General features: G+C 41.9%; 1 protein-coding gene across 3 annotated transcripts; it reads left to right on the top strand.

Moving 5' to 3' along the window:
* Positions 1-1,157: 1,157 nt before the first annotated feature.
* Positions 1,158-23,009, top strand: LOC311238261 (uncharacterized protein). Of its 3 annotated transcripts, XR_014620341.1 has the most exons (5): positions 1,158-1,376; positions 7,670-7,751; positions 13,493-13,598; positions 21,289-21,353; positions 22,098-23,009. XR_014620341.1 is itself a non-coding variant. In XM_084326287.1 (3 exons), exons 1-3 carry the CDS (start codon positions 1,171-1,173, stop codon positions 22,659-22,661), a joined length of 852 nt encoding a protein of 283 aa, XP_084182413.1. In that variant the 5' UTR covers positions 1,158-1,170; the 3' UTR covers positions 22,662-23,009. The 3 variants fall into 3 exon arrangements, 1 of the variants encoding a protein (XP_084182413.1); XR_014620340.1 differs by lacking the exon at positions 21,289-21,353; XM_084326287.1 differs by lacking the exons at positions 13,493-13,598; positions 21,289-21,353.
* Positions 23,010-23,457: the final 448 nt, after the last annotated feature.

Below are 23,457 nucleotides of genomic sequence, written 5' to 3'. Positions count from 1 at the left end.
GAGGGGGTTGGGTTTGGACATTTAAGTTTGTGACATACAAGATATGCAAATATGGTTAGAGTTACATTGATGGAGAGACTGTTAATTAACTGGTTAGAGTTACATCAGAATCAGTAAATAAGAGGTTGAATACAATTATATGGGATATAAACTAAATTAAATATAGCACATAATATTAAAATAAAATAGGAATAGGCCAGGGCTGTACAACTGGGCAGATGTGGTCAATTATATACACTAATTAGAATGAGTAACAATGCAGTGGGCAAGTATATAGTCCAGTAGGGTTTGTTGATGTAACACAGTGGGGGGTGTCAGTGAGGGTACCGAGCCTTGTTGATGAGGCTCACTGCAGAGGGGAAGAAACTGTTCTTGTGGGGTGAGGTTTTGGCCCTGGTGGACCACAGCCTCCTTCCAGAGGGGAGTGACTCAAACAGGTTGTGACCGTGGTGGAAGGGGTCGGCCACAATCTTACATGCACGCTTCAGAGTTCTGGAGAGGCGTACATGTCCTGGAGAGATGGCAGATTTCAGCCGATCACCTTCTCAGCAGAGTGGATGACACGCTGCAGCCTGCCTTTGTCCTTGGCTGCAGCGTACCATAGTGTGATGGAGGTGAGGATGGACTCAATGTACCTATAAATACTAACTAGATAGTTGATGATAAACATTTAATTTCATTATCTGAAATATTCTAAAATCTAATTGTTTTACCCTGTGCACCCCAGACACAAACTTTGGTTACAATTTTAATAATTTTCTAGAGGTTTAAATTGCTGGGGTGAAATTTACATCAAGGAAACCAAATATAATGTAAATTGTAAATTTGAGGATAGCAGGATGTTAAATGCAGATAATTTCAGATAATGAAATTAAATGTTTATCTTCCAATGTACAGTTTCTTCCCCCTCAAATGTACATACTCTATTTTTGTATCACAAACAGTGCTGTATATTTGTAGATCTGGTATGTCATAAATGTATAGATGTAGCAGTATTGTCTATCTGTATGAGGTACATGCCACAAGGCTAGTCCACGCCACGAAGCCCCGCCTCAAGCCACGTCCACGCCACGAAGCCCCGCCCAGACGTTGGGCTCTGTGGCTCTGCAGATATACCCTACTCGCAGGACCGCTGACGCTGGTAGCACCGCTCGGTAGTCACTAGCATCTATGGTCACTAGTATCCATCGGCAGAAGTCTTCCTGGATTATTCCACAAATCGGCAGAACACCGGCGCGTCTTCCTGGATTACTCCACAAACGCTTTGTGTGTTTACAGTGTAAAGATGATCTGCAGAACTCTACTGGTCTGGAACAAGACGTTCTTCAACTTCTTCCCGAGAAAACAGACATCAGACTGTGGACACCACAATATCTGTAAGTACAATTATGTTTACATTGTTTCCCTCTCTTGTCGCTCCTTCCTTGCAGCAGCGGCACTCGAAAGGAGCCTTGATTTTGTCCAATTCCAGTTTAATTCAAAACAAATGCTTTACATTTGTAGTACTTTACCATCTCCATGGTCAACTAACTGCTAGCATCTGCAGCGACATAATTCTCTTCACAATAACATATTACATTTCTCCCGATACCGGAAGCTACCTCTGTTGGCTCTATCGATAGCTGTAGTTTCTCGTTTTATTTTGTATTTGTCACATATAAGGTACAAGTACATTATAGTGAAATGCTTGGTTCCGTTATTGTGCTTCATACAGTAAAAGTGAACAAAATCAAGCACGATTTCGACGGAGCCCACAGAGAGGCGAGACAGTGCGGCGCCATCTTGTTGACGTGCATTGTCAATGAATTGGTCGTAAAGGAGAATAGAGAATAGTAGCTGGGTCAAGAACCTCAATTCCGTGACCATTCTCTGGCTAAGATGTTTTGATGATTGATTTGACTTTTATAAAAGATTTAGCCCCCGTTGTCAGAGGGCCAAATCCAAAATACCTGCTGCCGCCATCTTGAAAAATGTACTTTTGAACCAGAGCACCTAGAATCATGTATGATACACTTGTCTATGTAAGTCGACCATGGGGATTCCGATTCTGACCAAATGTTTACGTTATGACATCATTTTGACCCAGAAATCCAAGATGGCCGCGACCCAGTAATAATAATAATAATAATAAACTTTATTTGTATAGCACATTTCATACAGAAACTGCAGCTCAAAGTGCTTCACACCAGAAAAAAGACAGGCATAAAATGAGCACATAAAGTGCAGACATGTAAAATCACAGTTTTTCACATTAGGATCTAACATCCCAAAACAGGCCACCTAGTTTATGGTTTGATTCAGTTTTAAATAGACAATAATAAAAGAAGCAAGATAAAATAGACAGAGTAAAATAGTGCACTACAATTTTAGAATAGATTAAAGAATATATATATTTTACAGTGCAATAAAATAGTTCTGGATTACTGTTCAACAGTTCAAAGTCGTACAATGGTAGAACTGTTCTGAATTACTGTTTCAAGTTTCAACAGTTCAAAGTCGTCTCGGTATCCATAGTTCAAAACATGACAGTAGAGCAACATTTTTACTTTTAATGTCAAAACCAATTTTACCATGGTACTGCTGTACTTTAAACAAACTACCTTCATAAAGATCTCAGTAAAATAATTAATGAATATGACAAGATAACTAATTATACTTCAAAATACACTCTCTTTAACACTTTGAGTGCCAACGACGAGATGTCTCGTTTGTTCATGCCGACCGTTCAGTGCCAACGACGAGAGATCTCGTTTTTTTTATTAGCGATTTGAATTCATATTTCATCAATCTAGCCTCACGTTACCACTGCAAACTCTCTCTGAGCTCCATTGGGAAAATACCGCCCCCTATCGTCTCTCCCTGCACCCCTTTGGAATGGATTGAATGAAATGCATGAAAAAAAAAATCCTGCTTCCACATTTTACTTCTCAGGCAAGTCACCAGAGACGATCAGACTCATTGTGGAGCCCCAGAACAGCGTGGAATACATATTTCCAGTACCCAGCGTTGGATCAATAAACGCGATCGATATTTGGAATGGCGATCAGGAATTGGAATAATCTTTTTGGAGAACATCTGATCTGAGGTAAGGAATCTATTTGACCAGTCTTAGGATAATCAGAGCTTTTTTCACAGGGCTATCAACGTGTGCCCTATGTGTGTGTGCTGATCAGGAAATGAGATAATCGATTTTCAGCCCGCTTCTATAGCGTGCATAAGTACTGTAAAGTACACATATACTATCGATAATCTAGCGTTTATTTGAAAACGATTCATAAATAGGCCGAAAAATTACAACGTTTTTTGTGTATTCCAGAATATTCCAGTGAAGGGCTTTTCAAACTGGTATAAACGGAAATGAACCGATTATTAAAAAATTTAAATAAATTCGTTTCGACAATGTTGACTGCAAACAAGTCATTGATAAGCGACGGCCAGATTATACACATAGCCATAATTTATGATGTAGTTTATGCGTTCGCAAATATGAGAGCTCTATCATTGAAGTGGACGCTGGCACGCAATGAGGTTCTGGGGCACCCGACCTCCGGCAGGGAAAGTGTTAATAGTTGTAACTTGAACAGGTTAAGAATGAAACCACTTTAAATATGTCATGACTCATGATCAGTCCGAATCGGCATTCTGCCTCACTAGATTCTGAATCAGCAGATTCCAATGAATCCCCCCTAGTCCTCTGTACATCATCATCTCCCTCCTCATTGTCCTCTTACTTGTTTTCTTCAGCTGGCCCTGGTGCAGGTATATGTGTTGGGAGAGCAGGTTGTGTGTGGCGGACAGGGCGACAGCGACCACCCACCAGCTCCCAGCCATGTCCGAGTGGTGTTCTTCATTCTCTTCTACCTTATGGCACAGGCTTCAGCCATGTTGCTACTGTTCTTGTCGCCATAGATAACATGTCGTGAACTCGAAGAGCTCCTCTACCACCTCCTCCTCAAGGTCAAGGCTATCTCCCCACCGCAAGAGCAGCCGTCGTGCCACAGGGCTCTTCGCCACCTTGTCAATGCATCGACAACTTACCCTGCCATAGAAGCCTGAGTTGGCATCACAGCCTGTAATACAGTGTAGCTGCACAATACAGTCTGCCATCTCCTCATAACCAGACCATGGCAGAAGACGGTCTCCTGCTTTCTCCTGATACAGAGCATACCGGGCACCTGTTGCGAGATGACCGCTGCATCGGTGTCAGCTGCATCAATGACAACAGGGCCACTGTAGCCTGACTCGCATATAACTGTGTACGCAGAGAAGAAGATGGTGTCAGCCTCAGACTGGTCAATGCTGTAGTTCTGCATTGGTTGCTGGGTTGACAATTTGGTGCAGTGGGAGCCAACAGAGTAGACAATCTCTGTATCTACATCCTGTGCAACAATGTCGGTCAGATAGCTGCATATTACTTTTTGGAGCCGCTCCTTGTTGCTGACACTACACAGCAGTGTTTTGAACTCTCTGACAGAGGGGAAGGGGTCGCCCAGTTTCATGTAGGTGTTGGGGACATGTACCTTACCTTGTACCCGCAGATCTCGCATGTCATCTTTAGATGAGTATTGTACAGGTAATTTACACAGATGATACGGTCAGCATCACCATGGCAGGCAAGGATGATGGATGACACCTTGTGGACACATAGTCCAGCCACTTGTATGGGGTGCCATCTTGCGTCTACCGATCTTCTGCTGATGAGTTGCCATCCTCCAGATCATGCCCATGTCGACAAGAGGGGTTCTTGCAGATCTACAGATTGGAGAGAGAGCTTCTGAATGAGCTTGCTCTTCTGTGTCTTCCTATATGTGCCGTTGGAAGTTGAATAAGGCCACACATTCCTCTACAACACGACAACTCGGGGAGATTTACAAGTTGACTGACCTCAACCAGGTCGATCACTACCTTGAGAGCACTCCGCTCCATCTCATATTTTTTTTTGCATAATGTCGATATGACTAGATAATTATCATATTCAAGTTTATAAATAATATTCCTGTATAAAACTGAACCAGACCAAATTGATTCATGTTATGAACCAGAATGTTTATTTAGCAATTATAATCATCATAAATAAATATCTCTTTCCTGCAGGTATTTAAAAATATAATAATCTAAAAATAAAAGAAGCCACATTTATTGCACAAATATTTTTAGCCACTTTTGTGGTCAAATTGGGCACATTCATCCTACTGCATGAATCACACTGCACCTACCGGGAAAAACTATTAAAAAAGCATTAGGTACATAAAACTTTTGCACACATTTGTGAGTCAATAATAATACAAAACACATTTGATGTTATACTTTACCATTGCAATCATGCTCTCATCAGCATCAAATTGCAACAAGGAGCACACCATGCAGTGGTCCTCTACATTCCCTAGAAACAAAGTTTATCATAAGGTTTTAAACTGTAGCAACTCCACTCATTCTGTATATGAGTAAATAAATCATGGTACACTACACTAGGGATGGGATAGAATATTAGAAAATTCGAATAGTCATTCAGTCATTAAGATTGATTTCATTTTTTTTTACAATCGATTATTTGTTTTGTGAAAAAAAGTATATATATTTTTTTAATGCTTTTTTATTTTTTAATTGAAGCAAACATTCTTATTTAATTCCTTTTTATATTTAGAGGCAGCCTAATTTCCATAGCCTAATTGATCTAAAAGATGCACAATAAAGATGTTATTATAGGCTACGCCTACGATGGTGAATGGTGTCATTTTGATTTATTGTCTGTCAGCTGAGCCGATCAACGTTCTGAAGGATTATCTGAACTTCAGATTGTGAAGTGCCTATTTATGTGCAATACCCTTTGATTTTAATTATTATTATTTTTTTTTATTGATCTTTTTCCCCCTCCATTTTCCTCAGATTTTCTCCCATCCCAATGTTAGTCGTATGCCAATTCCCAATCCCCTTCCTGGTCGCTGCGCACTTACCCCCCACAGTCAGATCATCTGGGAGAGTGGAGGCTATCAGTATCACGTGCTTCCTCTGACACACGTCCAGCCAATCAACCGCTTCTTTTCACCTGGCAGCGTGGATCCTCCCTGAGAGGGCGTAGCGTGTGGAAGGATCACACTATCCCACTCAGGTCCCATCCGCGCTTAGCAGGCGCCCCGACCGAACTGTAGGAGTCGCTGTTTACAACGACCCGGACCCACCCCGCCAGCTTCTCCCACCCTCTAATACAGCCAATTGTATTAGTGTGAACGGCCAGCCAAGCTGGTGACAACCCCGGAGCTGTGAGCTGGATTCGAACAGGCGAATCCAGCTCACAGCTCCGGGGTTGGTGACTAACACAATCTCCGCTACGCCACCTAACCGCTGATTTTAATTATTCTATTAAAAAGAATAACTGAATTGAACTGAAACTGAACATTTTAACAGAATTTAAATTGAAACTGAAAATTACAATATATTAAGGGCCTCCCACCGCTCCTGTAACTTCAGCCAAACAAACTTCACTAATGCCGCTTTTCCACTGCATGGTACCTACTTGACTCGACTCTACTCGCTATTGCTAGTGGTACCTGGTAGGGGTGGGAGTCACCAGTTTCATCACAATACGATATCGATTCCTTGGACAACAATACGATATTTGCCGATATCACAAAGTCTGCCACGATACGATACAATTCAGGTGCCTGTGATCGATATGAGACTATATCATATGCCCATTTAACACAATCGGTAACATTTTATATCAACTCAAAAAAGGCAACGGAAATATCACTTGACATTTTTATTTCTGAGCTCTTTCAGACATTTAAATGAAAAACAATCTCCTGTTCACTGTAAAGTGCTCAATAGTGCTTTAAATAACTAACTGAAATAACTTTCTAAACATTTTAAAGCAGAACTTTTCGCTAAACCTAATATTTAGAGTCTCAAACAATATATTATAACTTAACCAAGGTCACCACTGTTGATTTCCTGAGAGTCGAAGGTCACTCACCTTAATATTTTTCTTAAGAAAGCATATAAACAAGTTAGTGGATATTGTACAAGTAGTGTCGCAATCACAATAGGTTACCACTTGTAAGTGTAAATGCAGATTGTCCACGCAGTCTAGGTCTATCAATCTGCGCATACGTAGTTCAGAAGTAGGTGCGACTAGCTCGGCCGAGAACGTGCCGATCGACTTGGGATTGGTCACGCCGTGTTCAGGAGACTTAGGCATATACAAATCTATTGGATCATATCTCCAGCACCCCCACAGCCGTAGCAACAACCACTTGATGTCGAGACTCTCCTCCACATTCATTCATTTTCTCCCCCCGCTCTCTCCGCATCTGGCTGCATTTCAACAATATTGGAGACTGCAAAACTGAGTGCAGAACTTGCTAAATGAAAATATGCAGAGTCGGACTTCCCATCACTAGTATAAAAGTCTATTGGATCATGTTTCCAGCACCCCCATAACCGTAGCTACAACCAATTACATCAAGGCTCTCATCAACATTAATTAATTTTCTCCCCCCGCAGTTCCTCCATGAGCTCAGAATACCGGAAGTGTTGTGGTGGTCTATAGGAGACGTCCATTACGTTTCATTGCCCCATATAATTTCCTGATTAGTCACATGGTACCGCCGGCGCGTGAGTCTTCGAACGTCTTTCTGGATTACTCTATAAACGCTTTGTGTGTTTACAGTGTAAAGATTCTTCACATCTGGACCAAAACGTTCTTCCTGAGAAAACAGACATCAGACTGTGGACACCACACCACAACATCTGTAAGTACAATTATGTTTACATTCTTTTCCTCTCTTGTCGCTCCTTCCTTGCAGCAGCGGCACTCGAAATGACCTTGAAGTTGGACAATCCCAGTTTAATTCTGACATAATTATCCTTTAAAAAAAAAAAAACGTATTCAAGAATAAACATCATAACCATGTCACAACAGCAGTTATAATGTATATTTTCATCAATACGTTTGTTTACCAATAGGTTAAAGTGTTATTAGTAAGGTTTTAGATTTTTTAAATGTGTTGTCATGAATGTCCCTATTGGGATTAATAGTGCAATAACTTGCTTTTTCACCAAACTTCACTTAAAACAAATAAAAGGTGCCTCTTGGTCATCAAACAAGAATGAATTTCCCTATTGGGATTAATAAAGTGCAGATCTAACTTTCACCAAACATCACTTTTTGTAAAATAAAAGGTGACTCTTAACACATTGAGTGCCACGCCTCTTCTGGCAAGTGACCTGGCCTTGCCGTCCATTAAACCCATGTGATGAACGTAGTTGTACTTTGTGGAGCTAAACCTATATTTTATAGTATAGTTATGGGTCTAATAACACCGTAGAGTCTCATTGAGCTGCTTCTGGTCAACGTGCAAAAAACAGATTTCATCCTTACATTTCCGTTTTGAATATGAACATAGTCCGGCTGCTTCTGAGCAATTCCAGGGAAAATACACAAACAGCGTTTTTGTGTAATTCAATAAACACGGTGTAATTTTCCGCCTGATTATCGGATCTTCCTGAAATCACCGCTAGATCATCACTATTATCCTTTTTCGTGCACGCATGCAATGTGATTTAGACCGGCGTGTTTAGGACCCGCCCCCATGTCGCAGCTCGGTAGAGAAAATAAATGAACCCATTTCTAACGGGGTGCAATAAGGGCGATATAAGACCGTCTGCCAGCTCAGACACACTCGGAACAGTATGCACAAGGTACCCCGCTGAATTATGAATGGCAATAGATAATAAAATAAATACCGTGACAGTAACGTAGATCTACGTTTCCGGCACTCAACGATCGGGCGACAGAACCGGAGATCTACGTTTTCGGCAACCAAAGTGTTAAAAACGATCATACAAATTTTCATTTTTGAAAATCGTCCTAAATCATTCATTCGAATTAATCGCCCAGCCCTAAGTCAAGAGTCACTTTATTGTCCCATCAGCAGTGTTGGGCAAGTAACTAGTTACAGTTACTAGTTACTTCTTCCAAAAAGTAACTAAATTACTTACTCAGTTACGAATTATAAAAGTAACTAGTTACTTCAGAAAGTAACTATTGCGTTACTTTCAAGTAAATTATTTACATAAACAACGTACACAAATCTAAACTATTTAAATGTTGCTGTGGGACAAAGTGAGACTAGCCTCCAATCAAATGCCATGTATGTAGATATTATAATTACTACTCAATGTCACGGAGCTGTATGTTGGCTGGAAAATGCCTTTGGGATTCGGAAAAGTGATCCTGGTAGTGGCGCTGTCTCGAGAATGGAGTAATCCTTGTTGCAGACGGTGTGTAACTTTTTTTTTCATTCCGGGTAAATTTTTCTGTTAGCCTGAAGCTATGGCTTCAACCGATCGCCTGGAATACTTATTGCAACGCCGAATTCAGTATGCAGTAAAGGAATATAGCATCAGCCAATGGACATATCGATCTACCAGATAGCGATCAATAACAGGGGAATTCTTTTTGGATTCCAACCGGCCACAGGTAAGAGCGATTTGACGTCAATTTCAGCCTGATCGGCCCGGGAGCATGTCTATGTTCCCCGGGTCCTATGTTCCCTGGGTTCTATGTTCCCCGCTTTGATTGATTGAAAATTTTAGACCACCAGCCCTGATTCCAAACTCTAACCATAACCAGTTCGAAAGAGGGCCTAAGCTTAACCGTTCGAAACAACGCGGACATTAATAATTAATCAAATAATAAAAATCTATAAAAGTTTCAATCTATTAACCACCCGGTCAGCATATGTTGTTGTAATAAGGAATGCCGTTATTGGTTATCAATAATCGACTTCCTCTGCCCCCCCCCTTTCATGCATTCATGGTGGACCATGATACCGATCGCATGACTATTAAAGGCAACCAACTTGTGTTCAGCGTTTCTCTGATTGGCCACACGGCCAATCAATCAATCCACTAGCACACGCCCTCGCGCAAAGAGAGACGCGGCAAAAGCGCTGGTCGAACCAGCGGTGTTCTGTTGTGTGACTGTACTCTACAGCGGTGTTCTGTTGTGTGACTGTACTAAACACTTCCACCACATGACCGACATTTGACATACAGTACACCTCCTATCTATGTTGGGATTATGTTTGGTCATGACAAAACAATAAAAATCGCTACTGTTAGTAAGCTGCCACCACCCACTTCAATGACAGAGCTCTCATATTTGCGAATGCATAAACTATATCTTAAATTATGGCTATGTGTCTAATATGGCTGTCGCAAAATCATTGATAAGCGATAGCCATATTAGACACATAGCCATAATTTAAGATATAGTTTATGCATTCGCAAAATATGAGAGCTCTGTCATTGAAGGGCTTCGTTCTACAACGGAGCACGGTCGCTGCTGCTGCTGGAGCTGAACCGAGTAGAGCCGGCGGCGGTGCACGGAAGCCGGGGACTAACCACCGCATCGCCCCGCTGACGTTAAAAACGCGAAATAACGTTACTGATGTACAGTGACACCCAGAGTTTCTAGTTACAGTAGTGACGCGTGAATCAAGATAGTCCTAACACTAGTCTGTAACAGTGTTTATTATTACGAGTCAGATAGTCCTAACAGTGTTTATAGTCCTAACACAGTGTTTATTAGTAAGAGTCAGATAGTCAGTGTTTATTATTTCATAACTGTATGGGCTTTGTTTATACATGTACAGTGACGAGTGAATATAACTTTGGTTGTTAAAAACGCGAAACATAATAATCAGTCAGCAGCGCTCCACTGCTACCGCAGCCCAACACAAGTGCGTTGGAACAGCAGCCCAACACTACACAAGTTGGTTGCCCGCGCTGCCGCACTTGCTCTTTGGATTTCATTTGGGACGTGGGACGGCTGCGCTTGCCTGCGCGTGGGGGCGGGGGGGCGCGGCCAATCAGAGAAAAGCCGAACACAAGTTGGTTGCCTTTAATATTCACGCATACCGATCATATGCATTTAGATTTTTAGCTCTAGCTTGTGTAGGGCCGAAACGCCAATCGATTGAACATTATTAGCTTAGCGCCCTATAACTAGCTTTGCAGGAATTACCCTAGACCAATCCGATATAACGTTCGTATTCACAAAGCTATAAAATGGGAACGTATTGATGGAAAAAAAAATTCTTTATGGCATATTGAAAGGAAGGTTTATACTGTCAATTGACAATGGACACATAGCAATAATATTAAATATAGATTATAGAAAATAAAATAGATATAAACAACCTCACGCAGAGTGAAACCTTGTTATGAGAAGCTGGCCTCATAGAGTGAGATTAGACAGCCCCCAATGGCCGGGAATGTGTTAAGCACTATACCAAAAATAAATAACAAATATATACTGATTGATTTATTGAACATTTTAATTACAGATTGCAGAATGGGTACAGTACAGCTCAATACACACAATTGTTAAGGGGATGCAGACCAGAGAAAGACTTTCGTCTTGTTTACATCAGGGTCCCCCATTTTCAATTCATAATGACATTTATGACATACACAATATACAGATATAAGAATCTAATCATCTGAACTAATCTAATCATGACATTAAGACATACATGACATACAGATATACACTCTTTGTAGTGCAAATAAAACAAAAAAACAATGTGTCGTGTGTGTCTCTCACTCTCTTTCTGTATCTCTAGTTCTCTCTCTCTCTCTCTCTCTCTCTCTCTGTGCACCTGAAGACTGTGCTATTAAAACAGGAAGTGCAGCACTATGTTTATAAGGCTGTCAGCAGTAGAGCCTCCACTACTGTAGTGCCCTGCGCTGCAAGACTAAGGGCGAACAAAAAATGCTCATGGACCCGTCTCTCGTTGACTGACTCGCTTGTGGTGTTCGTTGGGATTCGTTTTGGATTATTTGGGCTCGCCAAACAAACTATCAAAACGTACACAGACCCGGTCTCTCGTTGACTGACTCGCTTGTGTTTTCGTTGTGTGTCCGACTATGCGTGTTTTCAAACACCTGCCCAACTCTACCTCTGATTGGCTTACCATGACATTTTACTCAACCTCAGCCAATTGTCAGCATGTATGCGCTTGTCTCGTGCACTGCCCACTAACCAAGGAAGAACAGCTAAAAAAAAGTATTGCCTCTCGGCTCAGATCTAGTTGGTCTGATGAAAAAAAACGTCTTCAATCATAGTAACGCGCCACATTTTTGGCAGTAACGGTAATGCCGTTATTAAGATTGGAAGAGTAATCCGTTAGATTACTCGTTACTGAAAAAAGTAACACCGTTATTTATAACTCTGTTTTCTGTTATTCCCATCACTGCCCATCAGCTGGGAAATTTGTCTTGGGCTTACACCCATACTGCAGCCACAGACACATACATACAGACATGACGCAACTGACTCCAAACAGAGGCGATAAACAATATAAAAGATACAATAAAGTATCTGCACAGCAGGATGTCTGGCAACACCACATATATATAGTAGTAATAGTATAACAAAATGTCAATTATTGAATATCTATAATATAATGACCAAATATAGTTTATTCGATAATTGCCGGCCATTTATCTGGCACTATTTAAAAGTTTAACTGAGATCGGGATAAAGGAGTTTTTAAACCTGTTTATTCTAGAGCGTGGAACTCTAAACCTCCTCCCAGAGGGCAGTAGCTCAGGCCAGGTACACTACACACACACACACACACACACAGAGAGACGGGAGCCAGATTTAAATAAGAGTCTGGAAAAAGTTCAGAAATGAGCGAACATAGAAAAAGAAGCTGCATTTCAACAATATTGGAAAATGAATGAATGTGGATGAGAGCCTTGACATTAAGTGGTTGTAGGTACGGCTGTGGGGGTGCTGGAGACATGATCCAATATAATTGTATACGCCCGAGTCTCCTGAGCACGGAGCGACCAATCCCAAGTCGATCGGCACTTTCTCTGCAGAGGAATGGCCACTTTTCTGGACCTACTCCCGGACTACACATGCGCAGATTGCCCACAGAGTCTCTGGATTTCTAGGTTCATCAATCTGCGCATGAGGAGTTCGGGAGACAGGTCCGGAAAAGTGACTATAGCTCGGGATTGGTCGCTCCGTGTTCAGGAGACTCGGGCGTATAAAAGTCTATTGAATCGGGGCGCTCTAGTAGCACACCATGTAACACGCTGCGTCGCGAAACGGGCGACCCAGGTTCGACTCGGACCTGGCGTCCTTTGCCGAATGTCTTCCCCTGCTCTGTCTCCCATTTTCTCCCTCTCTCTCTACCGGACTGCCCGGTAGTACAAACCAATAAAAATCTACAAAAACATATATAAAAAAAAGTGTATTGAATCACGTCTCCAGCCCCCCCACAGCCGTAGCTACAACCACTTAATGTCTAAGGCTCTTATCCACATTCATTCATTTTCTCCCCCCGCTCTCTCTCTCCCATGATTTCAGAATGCCGGAAGTGTTGCTGTGGTCTATATAATTTCCTGATTAGTCACGTGGTACCGGCGGAGCGTCTTCCTGGATTACTCCACAAACGCTTTGTGTTTACAGTGTAAAGATTCTCTGTAGCAGAACTCTACTGGAACAAGACTTCACATCTGGATCAAAACGCTCTTCCTGAGAAAACAGACATCAGACTATGGACACCACAACATCTGTAAGTACAATTATGTTTACATTGTTTTCCTCTCTTGTCGCTCCTTCCTTGCAGCAGCGACACTCGAAAGGAGCCTTGAAGTTGTCCAATCCCAAAACAAATGCCAAACGTTTTACATTTGTAGTACTTTACCATCTCCATGGTCAACTAACTCCTAGCATCTGCAGCGACGTAATTCTCTTCACAATAACAAATTACATTTCTCCCGATACCGGAAGCTACCTCTGTTAGCTCTATCGTAGCTGTAGTTTAAAGTTGAACTTTTGATGACTAAAAAATGAACAATCGAGCACAATTTCGACGGAGCCCACAGAGAGGCGCGACCATCTTGTTGACGTTCATTGTCAATGAATTGGTCGTAAAGGATAATAGAGAATAGTGTTTTCTTTTTCTTGTCCTTTTTTGATACGTGAATGACAATTGACAATACGGATGTATTGTTAAACTTTAGCCTAAGAGTAGCGTATTGGTAATTTCAGGGCTGTACCGAATGCTTCGATCATAATGTTGACATTCTAAATCAACATTCAAACTTTTACTTTTTAATAAAAATAAATATCTTTTTTTATGTGTCTATTCATTCTGTTTAAACCAATGGTGTTTTTCTTCACAGTTGCAGATAAAGATTAGGCTAGACTAATATTATACTATAAGACGTCACCATCACTTTTGTACCAACCATGCCCTTATTGGATTATTTATGTTGACGAAACTGATGCGTAGACTTAAAACGCCTGCTAAAAATGCATTGGAGAGCTTACACGTGTGTCTTTTATTTGATAGTACGTGCTTTACAATTTAATTACTAAAACAATCCATAAACAACAAACATTTCCATAAAATGTCAATAAAACTAGAATAAATGTTAAAATATATAAAGAAAAATATAAAATAACTAATCTGTAAACATTTTATATGTACAACAGGTAAAGTGACATGTGAGGACACTGAAAGAGAGCCCCCTGGTGGAGATCTGTAGATATGTCAAGTGTGGGATAACTGACTAACCCAGGGTCAGCAACCTTTATTATCAAAAGAGCCACTTTTCCCCCCCTCCCACAAAATAAAATGCTCAGGGAGCCGCACAACCTATTTACCCTTAAAATGAAGATAACCGTGTATAACTTTTTATATATCCCCAAGCATACCCCACATTTAGCATAAAACGCCTGAAGTAATTTGCGATTTATTATACTTTATACTTATAGCACACAGTTTGTTGCATTAATGGAATTATAAAGCAACAAAAAGAAATGTTTTGACTTTTTATTGCTGTTTTTACCTGTTATAACAAAGGAAAACCTCAAACAGACCCATTTTTTATAAAACACAGAGGAGACAAAACACTGGTGTCTGTAGACCGACTTTGAAATAAAACTCTGAACTATTCGGGTATATTTAAGTCTTTCCCTTATTTGTGGAAAATCTATAAAAGAAAAAGAAAATTTTTCGTTGTTCGCAAATTTCGCACCACATATCAGGCATACAGGTAAGCCTGCATCGTTAGTCGTGAAAGCAAATTAATCTGTCCACGCTGAATTAAACCCTCTATTTTCCTCAGACTTTCCTTTTTTTGGATTTATCAATGGTTAGCTTACTGGGGGGTCGGAAAACTCAAGATTAGCCACTTGCAGACGGCAGGGAGAGGCGCAGGGTGTGACATACTGTATATTTTACTAGTTGATGAAATATTTTAGTTGACTAAATATTTTAGTTGATGAAATATTTTTTTCATTTCAGTTTCACAGTATGACATCGATCTAAAAAAAGAAAACAAAATTGATTTGGGCCAGGGAGCCGCAGCTGATTGGCTAAAAATCCGCATGCGGCTCCGGAGCCGCAGGTTGCCGACCCCTCCTGGACTAGCCCAACTATACATACAAAAAGGGAAATAAATAAAAACTGAATTTCCACATACTTAAAATACATTACATGTTACAACAAGTCATGCATCCTAAAATGATCAAGGATAGCATGTTATGTGTGTGGGTGAGAGAAGAGAGAGACAGGAAAGTGTGTGTCAACTGTCACGGTGTTGGGGGAGGCACATGGGGTGCAGGGGCACATTGCACTGCACTGCAGTGTTGCACCAGGACGCCTATTGCTTAATGACATGTCATGAGTGCTGCTTTTGCTTCCGCGTTTTCCCTGATTGGCTGCGCCATGCCCCGCGGCAGGCGCGGCAACCGCAGAGCGAGCGGAGCGGCAGAGCGCGAGCGGAATTAGGTAACCGCCGCAGTAATCCGCCATGACTTTCATTCGGCGCTTCAGCTCACCTGGCACAGCAGCGGTCCTGCGGTTCGTTGTTGACGAGTTCGAATCCCATGAATTTTTTTTTTAACGTGATTTTTTTTTAACGTGTATTCTTTCGCCGGTTAAGGTTAGGCATGGTTAAGGTTAGGCATTGTTTCGGAGTTGGTTAAGGTTAGAACGGTTAAGTTTAGGCGCTGTTAAGGAGCTGGTTAAGGTTAGAGTTTGTCAAAGAGAATGGCAATATTCTTTCTATGGTTAAGGTTAGGCATGGTTAAGGTTAAGGTTAGGCATTGTTTCGGAGTTGGTTAAGGTTAGAACGGTTAAGTTTAGGCGCTGTTAAGGAGCTGGTTAAGGTTAGAGTTTGTCTTAGAGACAGCCTATTTCCGCACTGCCGCTCTCCCGCGTTGCCGCGGTCACATGGTCAAATTGTCACATTCTTGCACTCATGACCTGTTAAAAAGCAACACGCCACCAGGACGGCCAGGCTTCTGTGAACACACAGAGCAGACCTTTCTCTTCTCGAAGATGACCTCCACATCGTGCACCGCTGAGGCTCCAGCTGGTCTAGCCATGCGTTGAGGAGCACTCCTTGCTCTCACATCAGTGACCAGCTCCATGGCCAGGTCCTCCACGAAGTCTTTGAAGCCAGCCTTCACTGCTCCAGCACTCCTTCCCACGATGTAGGCATTGTAGCAGCTGACCGTCAGGAAAAAGAAGAGCCGGCGCCACCACTTCTTTGACCGGTGCTTGAATAGTAGCCTACCATGTGGTCCAGCAGGTCTACTCCCTTCATGTATTTCTGGTAGTCAGCCAGCCAGGCAGGCAGGCAGGCACAGAGACCTCGGTCTGGCTGTCCCCTCCCTTTCTTCTCTGCACTGTTCCTCTGGCCGTGGGGTCGTGGTGGTTGGACAGGACATAGACAACCTTGGTGTCCTGCCACGCACAGAAGTTGAGCGTGTCCTTCTGGGCCACATGGTACTGGTGCTTCTTCAGGCCAGACGGTCTGGGGGGGGAGTCCCTTCCGATTTGCCCGAATGGTTCCACAGGCATCCGCGCCTTTCAGCCTCAGCTCGTCAAGCAACTCCACATCAGTATAAAAGTTATCCATGTAGATGGACAGGTGGGACCCATAGTGGCCAGATCCAATAGAACACGGTGGGCAAGACCTTTCTCTGCCGGCCCCTCACGTCCAGTGTAGACCTGGAAGTTGGAGCAGTAGCCGGTGGAGCTCTCCGCCATCACCCAGACCTTGATCCCCCACTTGGTCGGTTTCATAGGGAGATGCTGTCGGAAGGAAAAAAGAACCAAAATATAGCCTGGCCTTATGGGAGTTGAGACATAAAAAATCATGTAGATTAATAATACAAGCTCCAAGAGCTTTCTCTTAGTCGAATACAAAAATAATAATAATAATAATTTGATTAAATATATATATATATATATCATTCTTTCCAAAAGAAAAGAGGCCTAGAGAAGCGTGGCTAACGCTAATGGCACGCATACCAGAGGCTAACTGCCTACGAAAACAGGCACAGAGGTACTGAAAGAGGATTTCACCCATCTAATGAACACATTAGACAATATCAAGATGTATCCATCAGTGGACCAATTGCATGCTTTTGCAGAGGACAAGAAGTAGGGCTGGGCGATATGGCCTAAATATGATATCACGATATTTTCTGACCTTTCGGCGATACACGATACACATCACAATGTTTTTCCTTTTTTACCCAAACAATTCATTATGAGGCTTACCAAGACAGTATTTGAGTTTGCAAGCGAACATTAAAGACAAAAGACTCATGCATTTAGCATTTTTATATTATATATTAGATTTAGATTATTGGATTCTTAGATTATATATTTAGCATTTTAGCCTTTCGTTTTTTTATATTATATATTAGATTAGATTTAGATGATTAGATTACATATTGTAACTATTTATTTATTTACATGTATGTATACATTTATTATTTGAACGGCTTAAGGCTATATCTGTACTTGATGTTTGTTTGTTGTGTTGCATACTTGAAATAAACTTCAATCAAATCAAACCCCCCCTCTTAAAAACAAAAACCTGTGTTTAACCTAGCCATCTATAAAACATCATGCTAAAACTGTGAAACAAATGTCCTACTCCCCTAAAGAAAGAAATACATAGCAAACATGACTCAGTTATCCAATAGTGCTGCTGCTTTTTATTTTGTTAAAATCTTTTAGTTAATAAGACTAAAAGACTACAATATATATGACTACAAGGGCCAGAAGCCCACTTCATGACGGCTTCCTGTCCTCTCATTCCATTTCCGGTTTTCCGGTTAACGTTACATTTTCAACAACAGATTGCTGCTAATTAAACACTTCATGGAAACGGAGTAACGTTAACGTTATGTCGAGTTCATACGTGTAGTGTAGTATGAACTCCACATAACGTTAACATTACTCCGTGTCCACTGTTGCTGCCACTGTTGCGTCGCAGATGCATGGTACACTCTGTTAGCTCCGTAGCTAATCCGCTCATAAACTAACTTACAGATAGCAGTACCGTTAACGCCGGAGTTTACTCCTGGGTTTCAGGGGGCATCCCTAGCACCGAGCCACCACCGCCTCTCTGGCTAGGTGTGTGCGCTTGCGTGCGTGTATGTGCGTGTAGATGACGTAATTTTGGCAAGTGTGTGTGTGACTGACTTTTTTTTTCTGCAAGAGGGAGAGGCGAGAGAGAGAGGAAAGCATTTAGCACTGCGCTTGTAAGTCTCATCTCAGCCGCGGCGGCCTCTAACGCGAGGGCAAAACATCACGATATCCGCGATACGTTTAAAAAGTGTATTGTTAATGAACTGTACCCGATATTTATATAATATCGTCATATCGCCCAGCCCTGACAAGAAGCCTTCAGTCGACTCCTTCAGACATTAAGCAATAAGCACCCCCCCCCCACAGCCCAAATGGAATAAAAAATATATATATTATAAAAAAAAAAAGAAAAAGGGACTAATAGTCGACTAACGGCACATTTTGGCCAATCATAGTCGACTATCCAAATCCTTAGTCGGGGACAGCCCTAATGTACACATACTTAACCCATTCAGTACCAACCACGAGTATAGTCGGGTTAACTAGCCAACCGTTCTGTGCCAATCACGTGTATAGTCGGGTTTTAATCGCTATTTCTTTTATTAGCGATGTCCATTCATTTCCATCCATCCAACCTGATGTTATCATTGGGAATGGGTCTGAGCTTGCAAAAGGGCAAATACCGCCACCTATCGTCTCCCGGATGGTATTGCACATAATTGGATTGGATTGGCTGGGAATGTGCATCAAAAAAATAACTCCGGTCCGGGTTTCCCTTCTCGGGCAAGCAGTATCGTGTTACCACATTGACTGAGGACACTCAGAGCAGCGTCGATTATGTGTTTTGGACTATAACGTTGGATCAATAAACGCGATCGATATTTGGAATGGCGATCAGGAATTGGATTAATCTTTTTGCAGAACATCTGATGTGAGGTAAGGAATTTATGCGTATGTGTTACGAAGGATCAGATTAAACCGAATATATATATTTATTTATTGATATATATTGAATAGTATTTGTATATCGTTTGATATCCCTTGTATATTCCTTGTACATATACACGGAATATCCCTTTAGCCTACTATAGCCCATAATAGTTCATTCTCTTATTGGACAAAAGGACCAGGCGCCCGTCAAGTTCAAAGGTACCGACGAGACATGTCCGTACTAGCCCCGGCTCCGCTCAGGGATACGGCTACCGAAATGAGAGTGGCACTATTTGTTCACCGTGCATATAGATATGGCGCAAGTAAATGTAGAATACCCTTAGTCCTTTACCCTTCTTCCAACTTAGTAACAGAACGTGAAGCCTCACCCACGATACCGCGTGCGGTGTAGTATGGCCTGTTTGGCCTTAGAATAGCATCGAGACCTCGTGCGAATTAATAGCTGAATTGTCAGAGTTTGGCACTGTACCGTCGAGTGCGACGTATTTCTATCAAGTAATAATAGTCTATCGTGTATGGTGCATCGTGCGGTTAGAGTTCTGAAGTGACCAGCATCTCCAACGCTTCCTCGTGTTATCTAGAGTCTTATCCAGGTTGGGCCAACCACATGGCGCTTTCATCCGAGGAGATCTAGGCGAGGACCGAGGGACATGTACACTGGATTACCTACCCGACGACTGCTGAGCCCTATGCGGCTGGAATATATATTTGCTTTGGTACTGTGATTTGTGGAGCGGATAATCGCCGACGCCTGTGAGTGTTGGATTTACCCCCGAGAGGAGTCAAGTTGAGTCGGCGCTCAGAGAGACTGAGGTCGCCTAGCTTCTTCTTCATTGTGGAGCTACAGCCTACAAGAGAACCAAGGTGTATTCATCTGCGGATCAAGAGTCTATTGCACTGTCTTCTGTACTTGAAGTCTCCATAGATATCGTTGACCAGACGGTCTACTACCGACGGCTCTCCTACCCCCCCTACCGGCTTACAACCGGGAGGACCCCCTCCAGAATATCCCGCTATATCATTAAGTGTACCATAGATATAATTCCCTAAGAGCCAGGTTGTATACTTGCTTCCTGCGTAACCAGAGATTGGACATTCAGTGTTGATTTGCCTACGAGTACTCATTTGCCTTACAAGTGCATTCAAATCATAAATGTAATAGTAAATATCATATGTACCTTTTGCTATATTAAATATTTGATTATTACCTTTGTCTGGACCCGATTTCATTGTGGGAAAGTGTTCATCATATTTAGATATCGTGTACTGTATGGCCAGTAGTTAAAGTACATAAAGCGGTAGTGGTTTAATGATACCATACTTATCAATACAGTCAGGGAATTGTACCCCTCAGTTACAGTATGTATGGCCAAAAGATAATGGAGGATGGACGTCCTTGCACCAACCTGGATGAGCTGAGGTACACACTAGCATCTACCACAGATTCATCAGCTGCAAATCTACCCCCCAGGTCCATTGAACCTGTGATGTTCCAGAAAGCACCGGCACCTAAGGAAGTTCGAGACATCACCCACCTGTACTGTAAAGATGGAAACTGCAATGATGCCAGCAAATGCCTGTCTTTCAGTGGGCTTGACTTGCACTGAGTTTTGCTCTTGCTCTTTCCCTGACTGCCCAAATATGATCAATTTTGTCACTGATGATAATGTGGACGAGTGATGGTGATGGTAAGACATAAGATGTGCATGATAAAAATAGACATGCTAAATTCCTGAGAAGGCACTGGTTCCTATGTACACTACTATACAATATACAATTTTAACTCCGTCATTATGTTTTACTTACTATATCTAAACTATACTATACAAGAACCACATCTGTTCTTTCTTTTTGTGTTGTGTGTGTGTGTGTGTGTGTGTGTGTGTGTGCTCATGTGTACTTGTGAGTGAAGAGTTCAGTTTTCTGATGGCCTGGGGGAAGAAGCTGAGCCGGAGTCTCTCTGTGCTCGTAGCGTGTGTACGTACATGTAGGCGCTTCCTGTGCCAGCCAGAGAGTCTAGCTTCACTCGCACCACGTTACTGGTATAGGTATATTTCAGAATATACTATTCCAATACTGAGATACACACAATCTGTGAAAAACACATTGCTGTTGAAAATCACAATCTGAAAAACACATTGCTGTGGAAAATCACAATGCTGTGGAAAAACATAATCTGTGAAAAACACAATCTGAAAAACACATGCGCAATACTTCCCGTAACACTTGGTTGTTGCAATATCGTTACCAAATAGGAAGGGGGGCTTGCATGCCGATTGACGAGGTCACAAGACCTGGACTCTGAGGAGAATGACGTAACAGATTCAGTATATAGTAAATGACTATCAGAGGAAAGGATTTCTGTGGTGTTTGCATCTGTCTGCATCTACAAGCAATAAGATTCCTTCAACGGGGCTATAATTGAGACTTAGTCTTAACAAATTCAGTTCACACGCTTATTTCACATATGGGCACAGAGGCAGTGGCGTTGCGTGGGTAAAATGACTGAGGATGCCAATAAATGACTGAGGATGCCAATAAGAATGTTTTGTATGTTTTGATAATGCGTTATTAGATCTACAACCCGTTACAATAATGGAACCAGTTTTAAACAACCGCCCTTGGAGCAGATTCACTTTTAAATCTCATCAATAACTACATTTGGAGCATAACACTTTTTTAGAACTGAACTCTTAATTGATGTACTTCTCTCTTCTCCAGGTACAATTGCTGCATTGCTCCCCAACAACAAGCAGAGATATGAATGAGTCAAGGCCTCACTGCTGTGACCAGTGTGAGAAGAGCTTCAGTAGATATGACAGCTTAAAGAAACACCAGCGCATTCATACTGGAGAGAAGCCCTACTCATGTGACCAGTGTGAGAAGAGCTTCAGTAGACATGACAGCTTAAAGAAACACCAGCGCGTTCATACTGGAGAGAAGCCCTATTCCTGTGACCAGTGTGAGAAGAGCTTCAGTAGCTATGACAACTTAAAGAATCACCAGCGCATTCACACAGGAGAGAAGCCCTACCACTGTGACCAGTGTGAGAAGAGCTTCAGTGAATCTGGAGGCTTAAAGCAACACCAGCGTATTCATACAGGAGAGACGCCTTTCCACTGTGCCTTCTGTGAGAAGGGCTTCAGACACTCTAGCAACTTAACGAAACACCAGCGCATTCATACAGGAGAGAAGCCCTACCACTGTGACCAGTGTGAGAAGAGCTTCAGTAACTCTGGAGGCTTAAAGAAACATCAGCACATTCATACAGGAGAGAAGCCTTAACACAATAACCGCCACGCGGATATTGCTGGGTGTTGTGGAATTGCCAGCGTGTTGGGACTGTTTTCGCGATATTTCATGATCTTTGCGGAGCTATTTCTATATTCTATATTATAGCTATGGGGAAATGGTTCAGCTCATTTGACAAAATCTATTTGCTGTACAATATGTAAGAAACGGTTTGTTTCTACATACATTCGTTCGTTCACAATTCCAAGCTAAACATTGACTGAAATCCAGGCTCATTTCCTAGAAACAGAGTTATGGACCGTTTTCTGCGCTATGCGCAAATCATGTTCTTTGCTCGCCCGCGACACATTTCCAGGTCATGACAAGACAAGAGTTCCTCTATCAAAAGCAACATGGGGGGGGGGGGGGGGAGTTATCGAACGGGTTATAAACCAATTTAGACTGTTATTTCTTGAATCACAGGAAAAACAATTGCGTTATACATTAGTCTGTATTTTACTATTACAAATAACAAACTTGAAATGCAGTAAAGCTATTATTATTTCGATCAGGTAGGAATATCTTGTATTGATCCGGTTAGTAGATATTGTATCGATCAGGTATTACAGATCATAGGTAACATGACCACCAAGGTATTGTTCAGTTATCAACATGGGGGTGTGCACGAAATAAACTAAAATGTCATAACCCATTTAGACTGTTTCTAATTCCTGTACCGTTTATACTATGCTCCTGTGTTGTAGACGGTGTTTGCTCTGTACCTACCTGTAAAGGCTGCAGGGAGAAAGTACTGCAGTCTAGTCGATTTTGTGTTTTGAGCACAAAGTTC

Source organism: Notolepis coatsorum (assembly GCF_963971535.1).
Source record: "Notolepis coatsorum genome assembly, chromosome: 12".
Taxonomy (NCBI): Eukaryota; Metazoa; Chordata; class Actinopteri; order Aulopiformes; family Paralepididae; genus Notolepis; species Notolepis coatsorum.
Note: the sequence above shows the minus strand (reverse complement) of the source record. Positions and strands in the feature narration are given on the sequence as shown.

Coding starts and splice junctions, on each gene's coding strand:
- LOC311238261 (XM_084326287.1), top strand. CDS start 1,171: ATGGTCACTAGTATCCATCGGCAGAAGTCTTCCTGGATTATTCCACAA. Junction 1,377..7,669: donor CTGTGGACACCACAATATCT/GTAAGTACAATT, acceptor GTGTGTTTACAG/TGTAAAGATTCTTCACATCT. Junction 7,752..22,097: donor GACACCACACCACAACATCT/GTAAGTACAATT, acceptor TCTCTTCTCCAG/GTACAATTGCTGCATTGCTC.